This window comes from Labeo rohita, chromosome 4, assembly GCF_022985175.1.
Source record: "Labeo rohita strain BAU-BD-2019 chromosome 4, IGBB_LRoh.1.0, whole genome shotgun sequence".
NCBI classification, from domain to species: domain Eukaryota; kingdom Metazoa; phylum Chordata; class Actinopteri; order Cypriniformes; family Cyprinidae; genus Labeo; species Labeo rohita.
In genome coordinates, this window is record NC_066872.1 from 35,299,422 (window position 1) to 35,319,608 (window position 20,187).

General features: G+C 35.8%; 1 protein-coding gene across 9 annotated transcripts in view; it reads left to right on the forward strand.

Moving 5' to 3' along the window:
* The window catches only part of grip1 (glutamate receptor interacting protein 1), a 294,443-nt gene that overhangs the window by 139,762 nt on the left and 134,494 nt on the right, over positions 1-20,187 (forward strand). Inside the window, exon 1 of one of the 9 annotated variants that reach the window (XM_051107528.1) lies at positions 14,525-14,680. The exons of the other annotated variants lie outside the window; for them this stretch is intronic. Within the exon in view, the coding sequence (XP_050963485.1) occupies positions 14,557-14,680 (124 nt within the window). The 5' untranslated portion in view covers positions 14,525-14,556. Of the gene's footprint in view, positions 1-14,524; positions 14,681-20,187 lie in introns of those variants that run through there. 9 annotated transcript variants of the gene reach the window in all.

The window sequence follows — 20,187 nt, forward strand, 5'->3', positions numbered from 1 at the left end:
TGTATCATTCTATCTATCTATCGTTCTATCCATCCATCTATCTATCTATCATTGTCTATTTGTCTGTATCTTATCATATCTCTCTCGTTGCTCTGTGTATCTATTGTGCTGTGTATGTTGTTAATTTTAACAATATATAACACAACATATATATATATATATATAGTCAGTCTTTTAATTTATTAAAATTTTCATTACACATTGTTTGTAATGCACCTCCCATCCAGCAGATGTTGCTGAGTGTCTGTTTGCAATTAATTGTTGTTGAGGGTTTTTAGAAAAAAGTTGTCATCTTCTCCTTTGCATTACTGTGATATTAGTTGTATTTCAATGGCCAGAAACATGTGAAAGTATGTGAATTGTAAATATTTGAGAAAAGTCTTTTGCAGACACAGTGCATGTCATTCACTTTTGTGATCAGGTGATTATGTAAGAACTGAAATATGACATTCTAAATGGAAATCTCCCAAATTTTCTCAAAGCTCTGGATTCGTTCAAATCAGGTACCCAGTCCTACTGGATAATCCTGCAGTGTCTAAAGTGCTGGCTTGTTTAGCTTCCCTTCTCACCTCATTGATAACCGCTGTGCTGCTCTGTAGCAGTTTTCTGTCTCTTCCTCTCACTCTCTCTCTCTAGCTCTTACTATTTGCACGGTAAACAACTCTTCTCCCCTATTATCTCTGTCTGCACAGCTCTTGGTAGCAGCAGGCCCACGTCTGTAATTATGCTAGGTTGTACACAGACACGAGGACGTGAGGGTGGCTATTGATAAGAGCCCAGAGTCATTGTCACAGCTGCCCTTTAACTGCCTGTCGGAGACCATTACGGGGTCCGTCCACTGCGAGGGAACGAAACAAAAAAGTTTCAGGTTGTTACCACCCCCTCAGGAGCTGGGGAGAATTCTTGCTGCACTAAACAACAAAGGCTGTTAAGTGGGCTTGCTGCATCTCTGTGTGTGGCTGAAGCGGTGTAAGGGCCCTCCATTTGCCACAGGTTAGGCTGCTGAAAAGATACTTATACACTCGCTGCTGTAAACATGTGGACGCAGTTTGAGCCTACTCACTAACGTTTTTTTTGTGAATTCAGCGGAAATGTTACAGGCTGTGACTCTGAGAAAAATAAACTCTTGACTTTGCTTGAAAGAGGCTAATGAATAAATCTAGGTGTGCGTGGGTTTTAGAATGGCCTCTACACCAGCACTGCAGTTGATTTTAAAAGTGCTTGGATGCCAGTTGTAGTTTTGTGTTAAAATCATAGCGCCACAGGGCGCTTGCAGTGTGTACAATGGATTATAATCACAGAATTTTTCTTTTATTTACTAAATTTTAAAGCTAATTCAAAATGTAGAGACACCTGGGGGGCATTTCCGGTACAATAGTTTTGCATAGCCAGACATTCAGATTGACAGCAGAAGGTCTGCAAACCTTGTCCGGTTTGAATGGCCAAGGCCCACCCAAGAGATCATAAAAAATCATTAAAATTTTAATGCAGTTGGGTTACTTACCCAGCTTTTAAGTTTAACAAACACAAATATCTAAGTTGTAACTTAACAAACTTATTTGAGTTGACTGAACATAAAATTTTAAGGCAGCAGGTAACAAATTATTTTAAGCTGACTCAAATTGTGTTTTTTGTTTTTTACAGTATACATCAATACTAACAAAAAAAATGTGCTTCTAACCACAATTCGAGAGCTGTAGTTCTAACTTTGCATTGGATAGTTTCATTAAAACTATGGTTTCGGGAAACAGTGTTGTAATGACAGAACTTGCAATCATAGCTTGCTAAGAATGCATTTGGCAAACACCCCAGCTGATTAGCATGCTGGGCAGTGAATGCATAATGGAACGTCAAATTAGCATGCTAACTGATTAAAAACCCAATTGTTTTGACCATTTATTGTAAAGATTATATGTTGTGAGAGTCTGTTTGAACCAAAGCCAAAAAATATTTGCTATCTAATGCACATTTCTGACGCTGACGATACTGTCCGTCAGCATTTACAGGCCCTGCGGGAAACATTAACTTACATCAACGGTTCTTGTGACGCTTCTCTGTTGTTGCTCTTGTGATGTAGTGATTTTAAAAATTAACATAGCTTTGCGTATCTGCCAGTCGTGAAATGTTAATGAGAATGCTGCCGTCTCAGCTGCTTAGTCTGTCACAACAGTGCGAGCTATTTTCATGAAAGGCATGTGATTTTGTGTGCGTCTGTGTGTGCAAGTGTATGTTTGCAAAGTTTAGAGGACAGCTGTCCTTTCTCACCATGCAGTATGTAATTTTCAAGGCTGTAAATAGAGGATGCATGTGGGTTTTTAACAAGGACCCAGAAAAGACAGGGTGAGAAGAGGAGAGGAGGAGTGCGGGGCAAGTTACACAGTGTGTTGATGTCCTTAAGCAGTAGCTAATTAGCTATTAAGCAGATCTGCCCTTACAAATAGTTAGACATATGTTTACTGGACAGTTAACCACGTTTTTGTGGCCTTTTGCACTTGCTGTACTTGAATGAAACAACTGAAAGCAATAAATAAAAGACAGTAGCTTGTTTATAATGAGAAATGCAGTTAGCGCCTGGTTTGTGTCATAGCTATGCTCCATTCAGAGCTGACTTACCCATATGTATTTATAACATCAGTTGTCAACAGACCCTCTTAACCCTCCAAGCTTTATGCTTTCAACAGGTTGTGTAAATACAGATTTCACAAAGAGCCAAGTGCTAATCTCGCTAACTAGCACTTGAGCCCTTGTTCTCCTTTGTGTTCGCGTCTTTGGTGACCGCCATTCCCTATTTGTCACATCCCATCTCGTTCTCCCAGTGGGTGTTTGATAATGGAGCTGCTATGTTTGCCACATCTGCTCAATCTTTAGATTACAGACTCTGGAAGCCTGTAGGAAGCCCTGATGAGCCTGTGGCATGATAATGTTAGACCCTCAGCCAGATCCGTGGCCTCCGGTATCAGCTGGGATTGTGGACTTTGTGCCATACGCCTTCAGAAGTGCCAAGCCACAACATTTGATACGTCGAAGACCCTAGATATCTTGTTTACTGAGTGATTGTCATGGGCCAAATGTGTAAAGAATGTGTTTGTAATGTTGTTCGGCTTCCTGTAAACACTGGGTTCAAATATGCTGTGAATGTTTCTTGGTTTATTGCAGTTTAGTGTACAGTAGGGATATCTGGAGGAGTTGCATAGTTATTGAGTTCAGACGTTATCTGCTGGACTGGGTTTAATTGCATTTCTTTGTATCAAGTTTGCTTATCATAATTAGACTCATAATTCAATCCCGTTTCTGATGTAGTGACCTTAATGTTTCGTTGTTTATTATTTCCTAATCCGATAGGACATGTACTGGTGCAGTAGCAGTGAGATAATATTAAACTGGTACCTTTGGAAAAAAGGTTGTGCGTTGTCTCCGGGGCTACATTGACCTGAGCTTGAGTTGTGAAATGGCAACATGCGTCAAAAACGTTTTCAACCGTGCTGTGTGTTCCCTGCTGACCCAGGTTTACATCTTTGACCTACAGCAAGTGTCTACATGTAGGTCAAACCCTTGTTTTAGCACACAAGTATGTCAGACCTTGCTTTGTATGCTGTTAGCAGTTTGGCAAATCATGCATGTAGCTATTCACAGTTTTGTTGTGTGCAAATATAGAAATTTTCCAGAAGCACGTTCAGAATTGTGACCACTATGTGATGCTGAAATTTTATAATGATGCGATAGCAGATAAGCATGTTTGAAACTACTGATTTGATGCAATATTGAGTAAAATGTTCATGAAGTATATTTAATTTTGATTTATTGTTTACTATTTTGTTCAGTATGTTGCATATGCTATATTTGAATCACTCTGACTTCCATAATTCAAAATTCAAACTCCTTAGCACCAGATTTACTAAACAGGGCAAATTAGCATTGCAGTGCACTTCTGTAAAAGTGTAGATGGGAGGAAAAAATTCAGCATGTGATTTACTGACAATGCACAAATTAAAGAAAGGACGAGCGCAAACGTTAGTAAATCGTGTTGTGTTATTCATTTTAATACTCTCCTCCCGTAAATTTTGTGTCTGAAAGGGAAACGTCTACAAATGCATATTCAATAAGGTCACCTTTTCAGCGCTTATTCTTCACTGTGCGTCTTTATTAAGTCCTGACAGTACTATTTTAATGCCAAAAAGCGGTTTGCGCTGGCGCAAGTTGTTAGTAAATCTGGCCCTTAGAGTCTTTTTTTTAATCCTAAGCCATCACAGTATGACTTGTATTTCAGTATGTGCAGTTCAGTGTTACATTTAGAAAGAAATTTGTGCAGAAATAAAGCGTATGCTGAGATCATTCACTGGTCATTTATTATGTAAAAGGTTGCCACAGGGAATAGAGAGACCCTGCCGGCACTTTGATGTTGGCCTTGATTCCGTTAAGAAGAAGAGTGGATGTGCTGGTCCCAGCATGCATTTCACCTTTCCTGGCATTTGTACTATATTTTTATATAAAAAGCGTAAAGCTTGTCTGTGGATTCTGTACAGATGAAGAATATTTGGAAATATTTTGTCATTTACATGCAGTAATCCAGCTAATAAATTCAAATTTAGGTATAAATTTAGTTACACCGCCTACAGTGTGACCAAGACTCGGCCCAATTGGCCTGACGGGTATGCTACAACAAACAAAAGCACGAAATCGCTCATAACTCATAAGCTGTCAGTCGCAGACTCAAGTTCAATTTTCGGGTATTTCGGTATATGCGTCGGCAGCCAATAGCCTTGTGGTTAGCACGTCAACATATAGCGCCATTGTGCTGCGGGCATCCCAAGTTCGAATAAAAATAAATAAATAAAAAATACTTTTGCGTACTAGTCCGAGGTTTTTCGTCTTATTGGAACCAAACCAGTGCATAAAAATTCTCTGAAGAGTGATTATCAGCAATTCTCAAAAAAAAAAAAAAAAAAAAAAATGTTGAGGGACGGCAAAACTTTTGAAAAGGACATTCCTGAACGGAATGCTACATTCCTGAACGGAATGCTGTATTTTTAAAGGTTGTAAATGATAGTATGTCACCTGGTTTTTCACACATACGTGCGATATTCGAATCATATGTTAGAACTCCTCATTTCCGGACAACTTTGCCTCTAGAACCACTGCTGTCAATCAAATCGTTTGGTAAATGATTGAGAAGATGTCAAAAACCTACTTTCAACAACTAGTCCTAGGTTTTTTGCTCAATCTAGAAAAAAACACTGCAGTACTGCAATTCTCTGGACTCTCTAGGTCAATAATTATCAAATAAAAAATGTTGAAATTTACCCTTTGACAGACTATAACAGGGTCGTTTAAAAAAAGGGCCCTCCCAAATTTACCCAAAATCCTATAAAGCCTAAAGGAAAACTCAAAACTTAACAAAGCCTGGTGATTCTAAACAAGCTTGCAAAGTTTTAAGGAGATTGGACCACAGCTGGCACTATAACTCTCTTAAAAATAAAAGTTCTAAACGGAATTTCTCACGGTGATGTCATAGAAAAACCATTTTTGGTTTCCAAAAACCAGGAAACTTCTGAAATAACCATTTTTGTGTTAGTGTGAGGAATATTTTAATAATCTAAAATAATCTAAGGAACCTTTTTGTAGTGTAAAGGTTCCATGGATGTGAAAGGTTCATGGAATCATTAGTCCTGTGTGTATATATATATATATATATATATATATATATATATATATATATATATATATATAATATAATTTTTTTTATACCTGGAATTATTAAACATATTCTGCCTTATTGGGACAATAAAGCCCTCCCTACACCTATCCTGATGTAGATTCTGAGATTTGTTCAAGACAGACTAGATTTCTGTGAAATATGTACTTTTGTACAGACACAAATCACAGTCTGTGATTGGCTACATTACATCAATCAGATGGTTGTTTCTTGTCCAAAAGGTGGTACTTTGGCCAAATAACCCTCACTCCTAAAGTGGTAAACAAATTTCATTCTATATGCAAGATCCCCTATTGTTCCAATTCAGCATATGGTCTACAATATTTGCTCTAGGACGTGTCTTGAGTTCAATCATGCATTTCCTCTGAAACTGGCTGTTGGTGTTGTAATATAGATGCACATGATTGCAGTCGTGGCTCCCGTGGCTCAAGTGCAAGCAGAGGATCAGATTTAATTAACGTCTAGCCCCCTGGCATCTCTCCCGAGGACGGTGGGGTTCAATAGCAAGCGGCTAGCACGTTCACGTTCCCTCTCTCCCTCGCTGTAGTCTGGTTAACACGCCAGCAGAGGAACTGGAGAGCTTTTCTCCATGCTCTTCATTGAGATGCGCAGCCACATTGCAAAGCCAGAGGGCTCGTCTGTGTTCTCTTCATCCCTCCCTCGTACAAGCGCACACACACATACACAAACGCGAACTAATGTGTCACACACAAACAGTCGTTGGTAGATTTGTATCGCAGTTGTCACTCGCTTTACCTAAAGTTGTGTTTGTGTCTCTGGAGGAACTGCAACTTTGCATTGACGGTCTAGAGGTTCTAACACATTGAGGCTGCATCTAAAATTGCATACTTTACTAAGATATATGAGAAAAAATATAGGGCAGTGAGTATTATTCACAGTATTATTTCACAGTAGTGTAGGGTTTCGCCATTATGGTGATCAGTGTTTCTGACATTTTATATGTACCTACTATAGTAAATCCAGATTACATTCGTAATACACACATTCATACTATATAAAGCAGCCTGGGACTTGAGAAGTGTTGCTACCCCCCCTCCCCACCACCACCAACAGTAACTTTTGATTTCTCCAGACAGTGGAAGTTACCCGTGCTGGATTAATCGCTTGGACTGGACAGCAAGCCAGAGTTTACTGAGGGGGAAAATTAATTCAGTCCTCCATGGATAGAGAGTCTTAGCCATCTCTACTGGCAGAACAATCCCCCTCTGCGATAAACAACCATCAGCATGACAACTCCAGATGAGACACCTTAAACTAAACATTGTCGCCAAGTAAAACATCTCAGCCCAGCACGCTTTCAAGGACTGCACTTACCCTCACCTAACTGTACTGCTCGAAAGAAATTGAGGGCCTGTTGACTTTCATTTAAGAAAGGAACGCTGGATTTACTGGCTGCCCACTATACTGCATTACATCCTGTGTGTCCCATTGCACTTTAACTAACAGCAGGGACTCTGAAGGTCTGCAGAAACCCATGAAACTCAAAGGGTTTTTGTAGTTTAGTTTTACCTCTCTCTGAATGACACCCCCTGCTGTTGTTTCTTTAAAAACTTTGCCATTTACACACATTTAAGTTTTCAGCACGGAGTGTGTTGGAGGAACACTTTGAATTAGAGATGTAAAAATGTATTGATGCATTACTATGTAACATATCTAACATTTTATTTCATTATTTTAATGTTTTCATTACATTTTTATGGTTCCATTAGTTAACATTGGTTAATGCATTAACATTAACTAACAATAGCAATACATACTTTGAAATAGAAATGTAAAAATACATTGATGCATTTTATTTATTTATTTTATTAAAATAATGTAGTTAGTTAATGTTTACAAATGTAACCTATGTGTAAAGTGTATACTATTTTATTTTATTATATTTTATCCTGTTAGAAACTATCAAAGCATTTTTGTCAATGACTGACATGTGATTACGATGTGACAGCGTCCGACTGATTGCAATATAGAGTTGAAGTATGCTGTCATGTCATGTAAATAAGTTTGCGCTGGTATTAAAGAGCATTTCATCCTCAGTTAGTTTGAAGCATTAGCGTCATTCTCGCCGAAGCGTGTGAGAGATGACATCAGCTGTCATGTCACGATATTGAGTCATTCGCCGTTCCATCTTTAGCCGAGACACTCTTACCTCTCTGCAGCGTGTGCAGAGTAAACAAGCTAAAGCTGCAGTTCACAGTCACATTAGGCCACGATTACGCTGTTAAGATGTTTTTTATGAGTTATGCAGTCATTAAAATGGCCCGCATTATGGGCGGCTCAAGAAGTGCTTCCCCACTGACCCAGAGCTAATTTTCCTCCCCGCATGCATGCTGTATTTGATTTGTTGGTGCTCGCGGATGCAGATTAGAAAGATGCAAATTTGATTGTCAAATCATATGCCATTTTCTCCTCTTCTGCCTTTAGCCTTTTTAGCCGCAGGCAGAGAAGTCATTGGGGTAGAAAAACATTTTGAAAGATGTAAATTGTCACTATTTTTCCCCTTTGGGAGGGTGAAAGATGGTGGTTAGGGTGTCCTGTGCGTCGAAATGGAAAACTATTAGATGATAGAGTCATTCCAGCAGAAAGTTCCCCATTATTTGAGGTGAGATGATATGAATGCACCTCAGAGGTCACACACACTTTCTGTATACATAAAACTGCATCTACAGTGTTTTTTCTTTCTTTCTTTATACAAATCTGGTGCCATTATGCTGCTGTTTTGAAAGCTTATTGATTGTTTTGATAGCATGCCTGTTCCTGTGGCCATTTATGGATGATTTTAAATGGGGTTATATTTTATTAAAGTATATATTCTTCCTTAGGGGAAATAAAAAGACATAAATGAGACAGTAGAAATATCAAATGAATATGGATTGCGTAGCTCTGATCATTTAGTCTTTAGAAATGTGCAGTTTGAGACATTTCTTCTGAAGCTGTAGAGGAGACACATTGGTGGAGAAAGATAAGGATAACGGATTGAGATATTAAACAGATCTAACTGTGATTTTTCTTTCTGGGAAGTTATAAAAGTTAATGTACAGTATGTTATGGCATTTTTGTCCTAATATAATGTTTCTCTCTTTCTCTCCCTCTCTTGCTGCCATTGCTGCCTCTGCACCTTTTAGGTAAGTCTCTTTAATATTTTAAATGTGTATTTGTGTGTAACATTCGTGACATCATGATGGTTAAACGGTCACGCTGATGCCATTTCATTATTGTCATGTCAATAATGTCATTATTTACAAATGCACGTCATTTCAAACCTGTCTGAATTTGTTTTGTGCAACATAAAAGCACATTTTAGAAAAACTCTCATATAAGAAAGCCATAAAGGTTTGTAGTAATGTGAGAGTGTGTAAATTGTGGCAATTTTGAATTTTGAAATTGTGGATTTTAAAGGGTTAGTTCACCCAAAAATGAACGAATGAACGATTTACTCACCATTTAGCCATCCTAGGTGTATATGACTTTCTTCTTTGAGATGAATACAATTGTAGTTATATTAAAAAATGTCCTGCCTCTTCCAAGCTTTATAATGGCAGTGAATGGGTGTCGAGATTTTGAAGTCCAATAAAGTGCATCCATCTATCCTTAAAAGTACTCCACACAGCTTCAGAGGGTTAATAAAGACCTCTAGCTTCCACTAACTATTGTACGTGACTTTATGAGAGATTGACTTTCCAGCAAATGACGTTAGACTAAAGTATTCTTGCCAGAGTTTGCGCTATATAGTTTTAAATATGGATGTTATTCTTACAAAAACACACTGATTCGCTTCAGAAGGCCTGTATTAACCTCCTGGAGCTGTGTGGAGTACATTTCATGATGGACGGATGCACTTTATTGGACTTCAAAATCTCAACACCCATTCACTGCCATTATAAAGCTTGGAAGAGCTGAAAGAAAAAAGTCACACTTAGGATGGCTTGAAGATGAGTAAATCATGCAGATATTTTCATTTTTGGGTGAACTATCCTTTTAAAGAGGTTTTAAGGGAGAGTTTTGCACTACTAGAAATAGGCTCGTCATTCCATTTTGGTGTTAGTAAATCAGAAATTCTAAAATGTGGCAAATTTAATTTAGAATTAATATTAAAAAAATGTATTTACTTGTTTTTAATCCGTCTTTACAAACTAGTCTAAATATCCGAAATGCATTCTGGGCCGTGTTTGAGGAGGAAGCGCTGTGAAGTCTGAAATCATTTGACGTGGAGCTGGCTGGGTCTTAATAAGATCTGGGGGTTGGAAAGGAGAGGCGTGCATAGCAGCCCTGAAAATAACCGCTTCCCCCTCGCACAGGAAGTGCTTATCAGCATATCCCAGGGGGGTGGCAGGACTGCATAATGCCAGTCTTACTCTCTGCTTGGCTTGCCCTGTCAAAGCCTGATGGCTTTAAGAAACAACCAGCCAGCGAGAGGAATGCCGACTGCACCATAATGCAGCATTTGCAATTATTGTGTTTGTCACACTAAGACAGCTGCCATACTGTAAAGAGGTCATCCACCTGTTTGAGACTCATGTCAGTCGGCTGGGACAAACCAAGATGGAGATGTGATTTACTTTGCTGGAGGCCAGCTAGCAATTACCCACAGCCCTCAGGCTATGGAAAGGATGTCTGACTGACCAAAGAACCTGTGAGCTTACAGACTGTCGCATTTTGGGCGTTAAATTTTTGAAGGGGATCAAAACCATCTTAAGAAATGCAGTCAAGTGTAATGGTGACACATTTCAGGGTTGGTTATTACTGCTTGCCAGGGCTCTATAGCTGCTGAAGTGCAGACAAGTTGGACAGCCTTGTGTAATATGCTGTTCGCAAACCATTTTACTTACATAATATGAAGTATGTATGGGTGAAAAAAGTGTTAAGTGAAGAAAACCATGTAGGGTTGGCTTTAGCTATAGATCATGAAAAGTAAGATCTGAATGAGGAGCTGACTACAGAGGATTACGTAAAGGAGAGGTCCACTTCCAGAACAAAAAGTTACAGATAATATACTCACCCCCTTGTCATCCAAGATGTTCATGTCTGTCTTTCTTCAGTCGTAAAGAAACTGTCTTTTGAGGAAAACATTTCAGGATTTTTCTCCATATAGTGGACTTCTATGGTGCCCCGAGTTTGCTCTTCCAAAATGTGGCTTCAAACGATCCCAAATGCAGTTGTAAATGATCCCAGCCAAAGAAGAAGGGTCTTATCTAGCAAAACGATTGGTTATTTTTATAAAATAATACAATTTATATACTTTTTAATGTCAAATGCTCGTCTTGTCTTGCTCTGCCTGAACTTTTTTTTTCCGGTTCATGACAGTTAGGGTATGTCGAAAAACTCCCATCTCATGTTCTCCCTCAACTTCAAAATTGTCCTATATCACTGTCTTACCTTTTTTGTGAAGGGTGTTTGATCTTTTTTGCATGTTCACTGCAAAGACTGGGTCAGTGTAGGATTATTTTGAAATAATTTTTGAAGGTGAGGGAAAAATACGATTGGAGTTTTTCGACATACCCTAACTGTCTTGAACCAGAATACACAGAGTTCAGGGAGAGCAAGACAAGACGAGCGTTTGAGATAAAAAAGTATTTAATTTTTTTTTTTTTAATGAAAATAACTGATCGTTTCACTAGATAAGACCCTTCTTTTTTGGCTGGGATCGTTTACAACCACATTTGAGATCGCTTGAAGACGCATTTAAACTGAATTTTGGAAGTTCAAACTCGGGACACCATAGCAGTCCATTATATGGAGAAAAATCCTTAAATGTTTTCCTAAAAAAAAACAATTTCTTTATGACTGAAGAAAGAAAGAGATGACCGTCTTGGATGACAAGGGGGTGAGTACATCATCTGTACATTTTTATTCTGGAAGTGGACTTCTCCTTTAATAAATCAGGAATATGCTGTATACTAAAAAAGTGAGTATGGCCTAGTTTGACTTTAACATCAGTCAAGTCCATCATGAAACTGAACCAGAAACCTTTTTGTTAGAGTCCTCACAGTGTTTGTAAGGGGTCTAGGGCATGAGTGCTGGTGCTGGATAGCAGGTGTGTGCAGGATAAAACAGCAGTAGTGCATTTGGCTGATGTGTAGCAGCAGAGGTCAAATGTTGTCAGGGCTCTTATCGGCGTAGATGTTCAAGGCTGCGCGGGGTGTATTGAACTTGCAGCCTCTCTTTGTCCCTGTCTCTCTCTTACACACACACACACATACACACACAGAGACAGCCATCTACCCTCTGGCTGGCCTTGATCCTGATTAAATGCAGATATGCTGATAGCCGAGCTGAGTGTTTGGTAATAACATTGATGAAGATTGATGGGCCCTGTCTGTCTTTCCTTTATTATGACCATGCTTGTCTCTGCTACAAGCAGTGTTTCCACTGCCGTCCTACTTGGACTGGACGATATAGTGAATATTTACAATATCGGGCTTGGTTTACTTTATATTAAAGTCTGTCTAAAGGTAATTCAGAGAACTGTTTCTAACCACATTATAAATGTATTGCTGAAAACATATAGCTGTGAACTATGTAGTATTGAATTGTGGAGTTCAACCGTTAAACCACAATTTCTATGTTCAGGGTTTTCTGGTCGAGCCTGAAATCATGTTTTGATGACACAATGGAGTTACTGAGCATGGGCCCTCATCTAACACTATAAAAATTACAGCACATTAGCATCGGTGGTTCGCCCGCTCAATTGCGAGTTACTGTCATTACTGTTAGTTACTACAGCTTACAGTTTGCTAACTAGCTATGCCTTCGTCACGTAAATGCATAGTCCCTGGTTGCGTTAATTTACAAAACAACTCGGTCTCCTTTAGCAGTTTTTGACTGTTTAGAGAGGCGGGAGCTTTTCTGTGAGTGGGCGTGGATTGTGCTGACAGTAGCCACGCCCCCTGCATTTGAGTGGAGAGAATATTCTGTATTTTTTCAAGATTTTGGCTGATACAAGATGATACAAGACATTTTTTGAAAAAAGTCTTTTTTTTTTTTAATGTTTTACTGTCAGTTTTGATCAATTTAATGCATAAATAAACATTCATTTGCAAACATTGAAAGTCACCTCAGAAACTACATACACACTGTCGTTCAAAAGCTTGGGATCAGTACAATTTTTTTATGATTTTAAAGAAGCTTTTTATGCTCATCAAGGCTGCATTTATTTGATAAAAAAATACAGAAAAAGCAGTCAAACTGTGAAATATTATTGCAATTTAAAATAACAGTTTTCTGTTTTAATTTTCTTTAAAATAGATTTTTTTTCCTGTGATGCAAAGCTGTATTTTCATCAGCCATTACTCCAGTCCTTCAGATATCATTTTAATATGCTGATTTATTATCAATGTTGGAAACAGCTGTGAGGCTTAATATTTTTTTGGAACCAGTGATGCTGTTTTCAAGATTGATTGATGAACAAAAAGTTAAAAAGCACAGCATTTATTCAAAATATTTTCTAATAACTTAAGTCTTTGCTATCACTTTTTTATTAATTTATGAATTTCTATCAAACAAAGAAAGAAAAAATGTACCGACCCCAAACTTTGAACAGTAGTGTATATTACGAAAACAAAATCTATTTTAAATAAACGCTGTTGTTTTAACATTTTTATTCATCAAAGAATCCTGAAAAAAAGTAGAAGTGGTTCCAAAAAATATTAAGCAACATAACAACATTTGACACTGAAGACTTCAGCTTTGTACCACAGAAATAAATTCTATTTTAAACCATATTAAAATAGAGAACTGCTATATTGAATAGCAATAATATTTCACAATATTGCTGTTTTTTCTGTATTTTTAATCAAACAAACAGCCTTGATGAGTAGAAAAGACTTGTTTAAAAACATTAAAAATCTTACTGATCCCAAACTTTTGAACATAACTCTCATTACACCCACTAACTAACCCGGTAAAATGCCTCCCTCTGCTGGCCATCATCAGCTCTGCATCTCATCTGATGATTTACAGCACGTCCTGTGTCAGAGCCACATCCATTTGCCGCAGCGAGCTCGACATCATTAAGAGCTTGATTGATCAAAGTCAACACTGGCCTGTTTAATTGTGCCTGACCCTCACTTTAACTCCGCCTCCCCTTTCTCTCTGTCTGACGCTGTCCCTCCTTTGCAGTGGTTCATTGTGTTCTGGTGTTATATACAGGAAGCATTCTGGGTCAACTGACCTTTAAATGAGGTGTTTAGATTAGCAGCAGTCGACTGTGATGGAGAAAAGGGTCAATGAGACACGCACACACACACTACCTAGTGCATTAACAGCACTGAGTGCATTTGCTGAGTCAGATGAGCGCTCAAAATCCATATGGTGCAGACATACTAAGCCACCCCGCGGAGGAATCATTCATATTCATCATATTCATGAGCTGCTTTGCATATAGTTACCCTGTGCTTTGCATGCATTTATGTTGCTTGTTCAAAGCTCTTCCATATTCACATACACATATATAGAAAAAAATACTTGGAAAGAGAGTCTTAGTCCCATATTTCGCCAGTGGCGCTCAACCCACTTCCTGTCAACTCTTGTAAACCATGCGCTGCTGTTCTCAGATCCGCCCTTTTGAGCCCGACCGCACTATTTCCATGGCAACCACCTTCACGTGTTCACATTCCCAGGCTTTGAAAACCCCTCCACCTGCGTTTGCTGTGCACCCTGCCGCCCTCTTGTGGAGCAAAGCGGGGTTTGATGTGGGTGTAATGGTTTTTGGTCATCAATTAGCCTTGTTTTAGGAAAGGAGAGGGTCGATTAGAGAGGCGCAGAGGTTGAGGGACTGTTCTCACGGGTCAGAGCCAGTGCTCACGGCTAGGATCGGAGGCAGAATGCGACGGCTGCTGCACAGCTGGGCTGGGGTCCCGCTCTCCTGGAGACCTTGTCACACTGCTCAGACTCCGGAGGAGGAAGCAGCAGGTGCGGGAGAGGAGGGAGAGGAAGTTGTCAATCAAGGTGAGAGCAGGAGCTGGAGGGAAAACTGATTGCCTGTTATTTCATGCAGATCACAGAGTCGTTGTGAGAAAAGGGAGTTTTGAAAGTGTGAGGCATCAGTGAGGTTTTCAAGGTCGTTTATTGAAGTAAACGTGGTTATACTTTAGTTTAGGGACAAATTTTCATTATTAACTAGGACTTTTGCGTCATTTAACTCTTAATTTGCTGTTTAATACTTTAGGTAGCTGTTGAGGTTAGGGATTAAAGGATGTCAAATAAATGGTCATGCAAAATAAGGCTTTATAAGTAGTGATAAACAGTCAATATGCTGTTAATATGCATGCTAATAAACAGCTAGTTAATAGTGAGAATTTCTTTATACATTGTACCATTGAGCGTGAATACGTTCATTCAGAACCATTACTTTCTGTGTTGAAATACCAAATACTTTATCACTTTATGATACTTTGATATGGTACTTTTTTAGTTAGGGAATGAATGCAGATTTTTTTTTTCTTCCTTTTTTTATTTCCTTTACATGTATACTTCATCAGATGAAAGTATTACCTGATTTGATTTGATTTGATTTGATTTGATTTGATTTGATTTGATTTTTCAATTTGAGCAGCAGTTTGAGTGTGAGAATGTATGTGTTTGTTTTTTACATAAAAGTAAATTTGTCATAAAATTAATTATTTTATTTTATTTTAATTTATTTTTTAGCACCAGTTTGAGTGTCAGTTTTGTATTTTAATTATATTTTCTTTTTTTAGTTTTTTATTGTAGTGGAAATTTGAGTACCAGTTTAAGTGACAGTTTTGTCAGAATCGATATATTTTTTTAATAAAATGATTTATAATGATATATTTAAATTATATTTTCTTTTACTTTATTTTAATGGCAATTTAAAAACTATGTATTTTATTTTATTTTATTTTATTTTATTTTATTTTATTTTATTTTATTTTATTTTATTTTATTTTATTTTATTTTATTTTTCAATTTGAGCACCAGTTTTAGTGCCAGAATGTATGTATTTGTTTTTTACATAAACGTAAATTTGTCATAAAATTTATTTTATTTTATTTTATTTTATTTTATTTTATTTTATTTTATTTTATTTTATTTTATTTTATTTTATTTTATTTTATTTTATTTTATTTTATTTTTTTAGCACCAGTTTGAGTGTCAGTTTTGTAATTTAATTATATTTTCTTTGTATTCTTTTTTCTTTTTTTATTGTAGTGGAAATTTGAGTACCAGTTTGAGTGACAGTTTTGTCAGAATCTGTATATCATTTTAATAAAATGATTTATAATGATATATTCAAATTATATTTTCTTTTTCTTTTATTTTGTTTTAATGGCAATTTGAGCACTAGTTTACTTAAAAGTAATTAGAATCTATGAATTTTTAATACAATTATTTATAATGATTTATTTTATTTTATTTTATTTTATTATTTATTTTATTTTATTATGTTATTTGCAATTTAAGCACCAGTTTGAGTGCCAGAATGTTGTTTTACAAAATAAATTTGTAATAAAATGTAATTATTTTTAAAGATATTATTTACATTTTCTTTTGTATTCTTTTCTTTTATTTAACAGCATTTTTAGTACCAGTTTTAGTGTAAGTTTTGTATTTGAATTATATATTCTTTGTTTTTTATTTATTTAATTATTTATTTTAATTGAAATGTGGAAATTTGAGTACCAGTTTGAGTGACAGTTTTGAAAAATCTATGTTTTTTTTTTTAATAAAATTATTTATAATATTTAAATTCTATTTCCTTTTCATTATTTTATTTTATTTTATTTTCAAATTGAGCACCAGATTGAGTGCCAGTTTTGCCAGAATGCATTTATTAATAACAATTATTTATAATTATTTATAATACTTTTTTTTTTATTTAATATTTCATTCGCCTTTTTAAATCCACATTTCTTCTTTTAAAGGTCTCTAGTGATTCAATTTTTGACTGGTTCAGATCTAAGCTTCTAATATTAGCCAGTGAATATTGTGCATTATGACGAATATGGAAAAAAACAGCTTGACATTGATAATGGTGATTCATAATAATAGTCATACATTTTGAGCTAGCATGAGTAGATGACTGATTTTTTTTTGTGTGAAACAAATGACTTTTGCGATTGAAGTGACTACGTAAATGTGTGCGAGCCAAAAAATTTGTCTTCTACCCAATAATCAAGAAACTTTTTAAAAAGCCACTTGCATCAAAGAATGGACAGGATGCTTCCGCAAGTGTTTGTGGGGTTTTTTCAGCGTGAGTAAGAGACTGCTTGAGCAAACGGCATATGTTTGATGTTTGATGTGGCCTTCAAAGTAAGGGGGTGGTGGAAGTTCTTTTGTTAACTTTGCCAGCTTCCTGTCGGAAACAGGGCTGTGTTTCTTTGAGAAATCACCGTCATCAGGGTTTCATCAGACTTGATATACAGTCCGCCTGAAACAAAGGGACTGATTGCGAGCGTCATTCTGTACCGGCAGAGGAGTTTCATTTTGCTCTCTTGTGTGGTGATACTCAGCACTCTTGTGTTTTAAATCCCTATCAATCTACTTTCCCTTACCCATATTTCATCTGGAAAAAGCCACTTAAGTCAATTCTGTGTGACGCTGATGTTTCACTAGACCTTTTAATCACTCAAGTTGCACTTTGGCTGAAAGACAAACCTGTCTGATGGGGACATCTGTGAGCTTTTGGTCTTTCAAAATAATATTTTCAGTCAAATGCAGGCCACTTACGCTGTAAACCATGACTGCATTGGACCGTCCATCTGACGGGAGACGCTGAGTGGTCCTTTTGTCTCTTCTTGGCACCTGTCCTGAGTAGCAAATGGTCCCGTCGGAAGATTTTCACTCAAGGCCAAGTCTTTTTTCCTTTGGGATACGGTGGAGTTGGCACAGCACACCCTGAAAGTGTCCAATTGTGTCCGCCGGGTGATCCCAGAGTCCCAGATTTGCCAGTCTTGCAGTAGCGGTATGCAAACCGAGTGACTTTTTAGAGACGTTTGGGAAAGCTTGATAACTGCTGAGTTGATTAAACAGCGTCATGGTGGTGTTTGTGAAACTTCCCAGGTTCCCGAGCTCTTCCGTCTGTTGTTAACGATATACATGAAATGTTATGAGAGGATATTATGGGAATCTTGCTTTATTATCATTTTAATGCTGTATTTCATGGCATGAGGTGGTGGTACTGTGTGTTTATTGGTAAGAAGTGACTCTTTTTTTTGTTGTTTATCCTTTTTTCCATACATTTCTTTCAGTAAAATGCACTCTAAGTATTGTTTTGAGAGCCAAAAGCAGGCCAGTGTGTATAATTACTGCATTTCTGTTTGGCCAATTTGTAGTTTGCGCAGTGCTATCTGTGGGTTGCACAAGTAAGCCAAGTAAACAAGATGTGCACTATCCATCGGGTTGCTCAGATAATTGGGGTCACCACATAGATCAGTTGGGTAATGCAGTTGCATCACACTTTTGAAGTGTTTGGCTTGCCATACAGCTCAAAACTAGTAAGAGGAGATCTGTGACTGAGGAAGCATTAATGCAAGAAACATGTTGGCATGCATGTCCATGTACATTCACAAAAAAAAATAATGGAGTGATTTGTGAGTGCTCATTTGCAAAACAAACAAACAACAACAAAACCCTACTATTTAAGATAGAGAGTGCAGATGCTTTATCTGAAATTCATGCATGTCCATGTGAAAAACAAAGTGTTTTCATATTATGATACAATACTATTCTACTGCTGATGATGCTTATCTGAACTAAGCAACTGAAAATAATTACGTTTTTTTATAGCTCGCTTTATTTTCCTATAATACTAACAGAAATAACAAGAATTGCAATAATATTAATTTACTATTATTTCTAATAATAGTAATAATAATATCTGAGCTAAATGCCTAAAATAATGTAATATTTTTTAGTTACATAGCTTATTATCTTATAGTACTAACATTAATTGTACTACTTCTGATTCTTCTTCCTCTAATAATAATAATAATAATAATAATAATAATAATAATAATATAGTTTTCTGAACTACATTGATATATTATTACCTGAACTAAATGGCAAAAAAAATATTTTTCAGTTGTATAATAATAATAATAATAATAATAATAGCAATAACAATAATAATAATTATGATGATGATTATTATTTTGTTGTTGTTGTTAAAATTGAATAACAAAAATATAAAAACAAAATGAAAAACAATATAAATTTGTTGTTACTAATATTTTATTATTATTAATTATTATTGTTGTTGTTAAAAATTGTATAGCAAAAAACATAAAAACAAAACGAAAAACAAACAATAAAAAAACTAAATATAAATGTAAAATTTTTATTAATAATAACAATAATAATAATAATAATTATTATTATTATTATTATTAACTGAATTTATATATTATTACCTGAACTAAATGGCAAAAAATATATTTTTTTCAGTTCTAATAATAATAATAATATTAATGATGATGATGATGATGATGATTATTATTATTATTATTAAATTGAATAACAAAAATATAAAAACAGAATATAAATTTACTGTTGTTGTTACTCATGATATAGTTTTTTATTATTATTATTATTATTATTATTATTAAAAATTGAATAACAAATATAAAAACTAAATGAAAAACAAAAAATAAGAATAACAATAATATAAGTTTACTATTTGTTGTTGTTGTAATAATAATAATAATAACAACAATAACAATAATAATTTCTAAATGAGCTAAATGACTAAAATGATGACATTTCTTAGTTATATAGTTTATTATTTTATTGTATTAAGATTAATTGTACTACTACTACTACTACTACTGATCTAATTCTTCTTATAATAATAATAATAATAATAATAATTAATAACAATTGTTGTTGTTCTTGTTATTATTACTACTATTACTACTACTACTATTAATAATAATAATATAATTATAATAATTACCTAATATTATATTTCTCAGGTATATAGTTTATTATTATCTTATAGTACTAACATTAATTGTACTACTACTATTACTTCGTCGTCTTATAATAACAAAGTAATAATAATAATTGAATAACAAAAAATAAATGCATATAGTATTTCTCCAACTCAAATGTATAGTTCACATACCTATTGTTACCTTTCTTCACACTTTTTTTTTTTTTTTTTTTTTTTTTTTTTTTAGGTAATATTTGTTATTTAGAGATGCAGTGCTGAAGGCGGCATTCAAAGCGCCTCATTTGCATGTGATTGTGACGCACCCCCTGCACGTAATGGCCAGGGCTTCAGTCCGACCCTTCCATTTGCTTCCATTAGGCTGAATCAATATAAAGCTTTCTCTCCTGAAAGAACAAGAGAGATAGAGAGAGATGGCTATGTGCCTGTTTTTGTGTCTGCTTTATAGTCACTTTATTAAGAACTTATATATAGAACTTAATAAGATGTTGATTAGCCGACCATTAAAACAAACATGATTTAAATAAGTAATAGTGCAAATGCT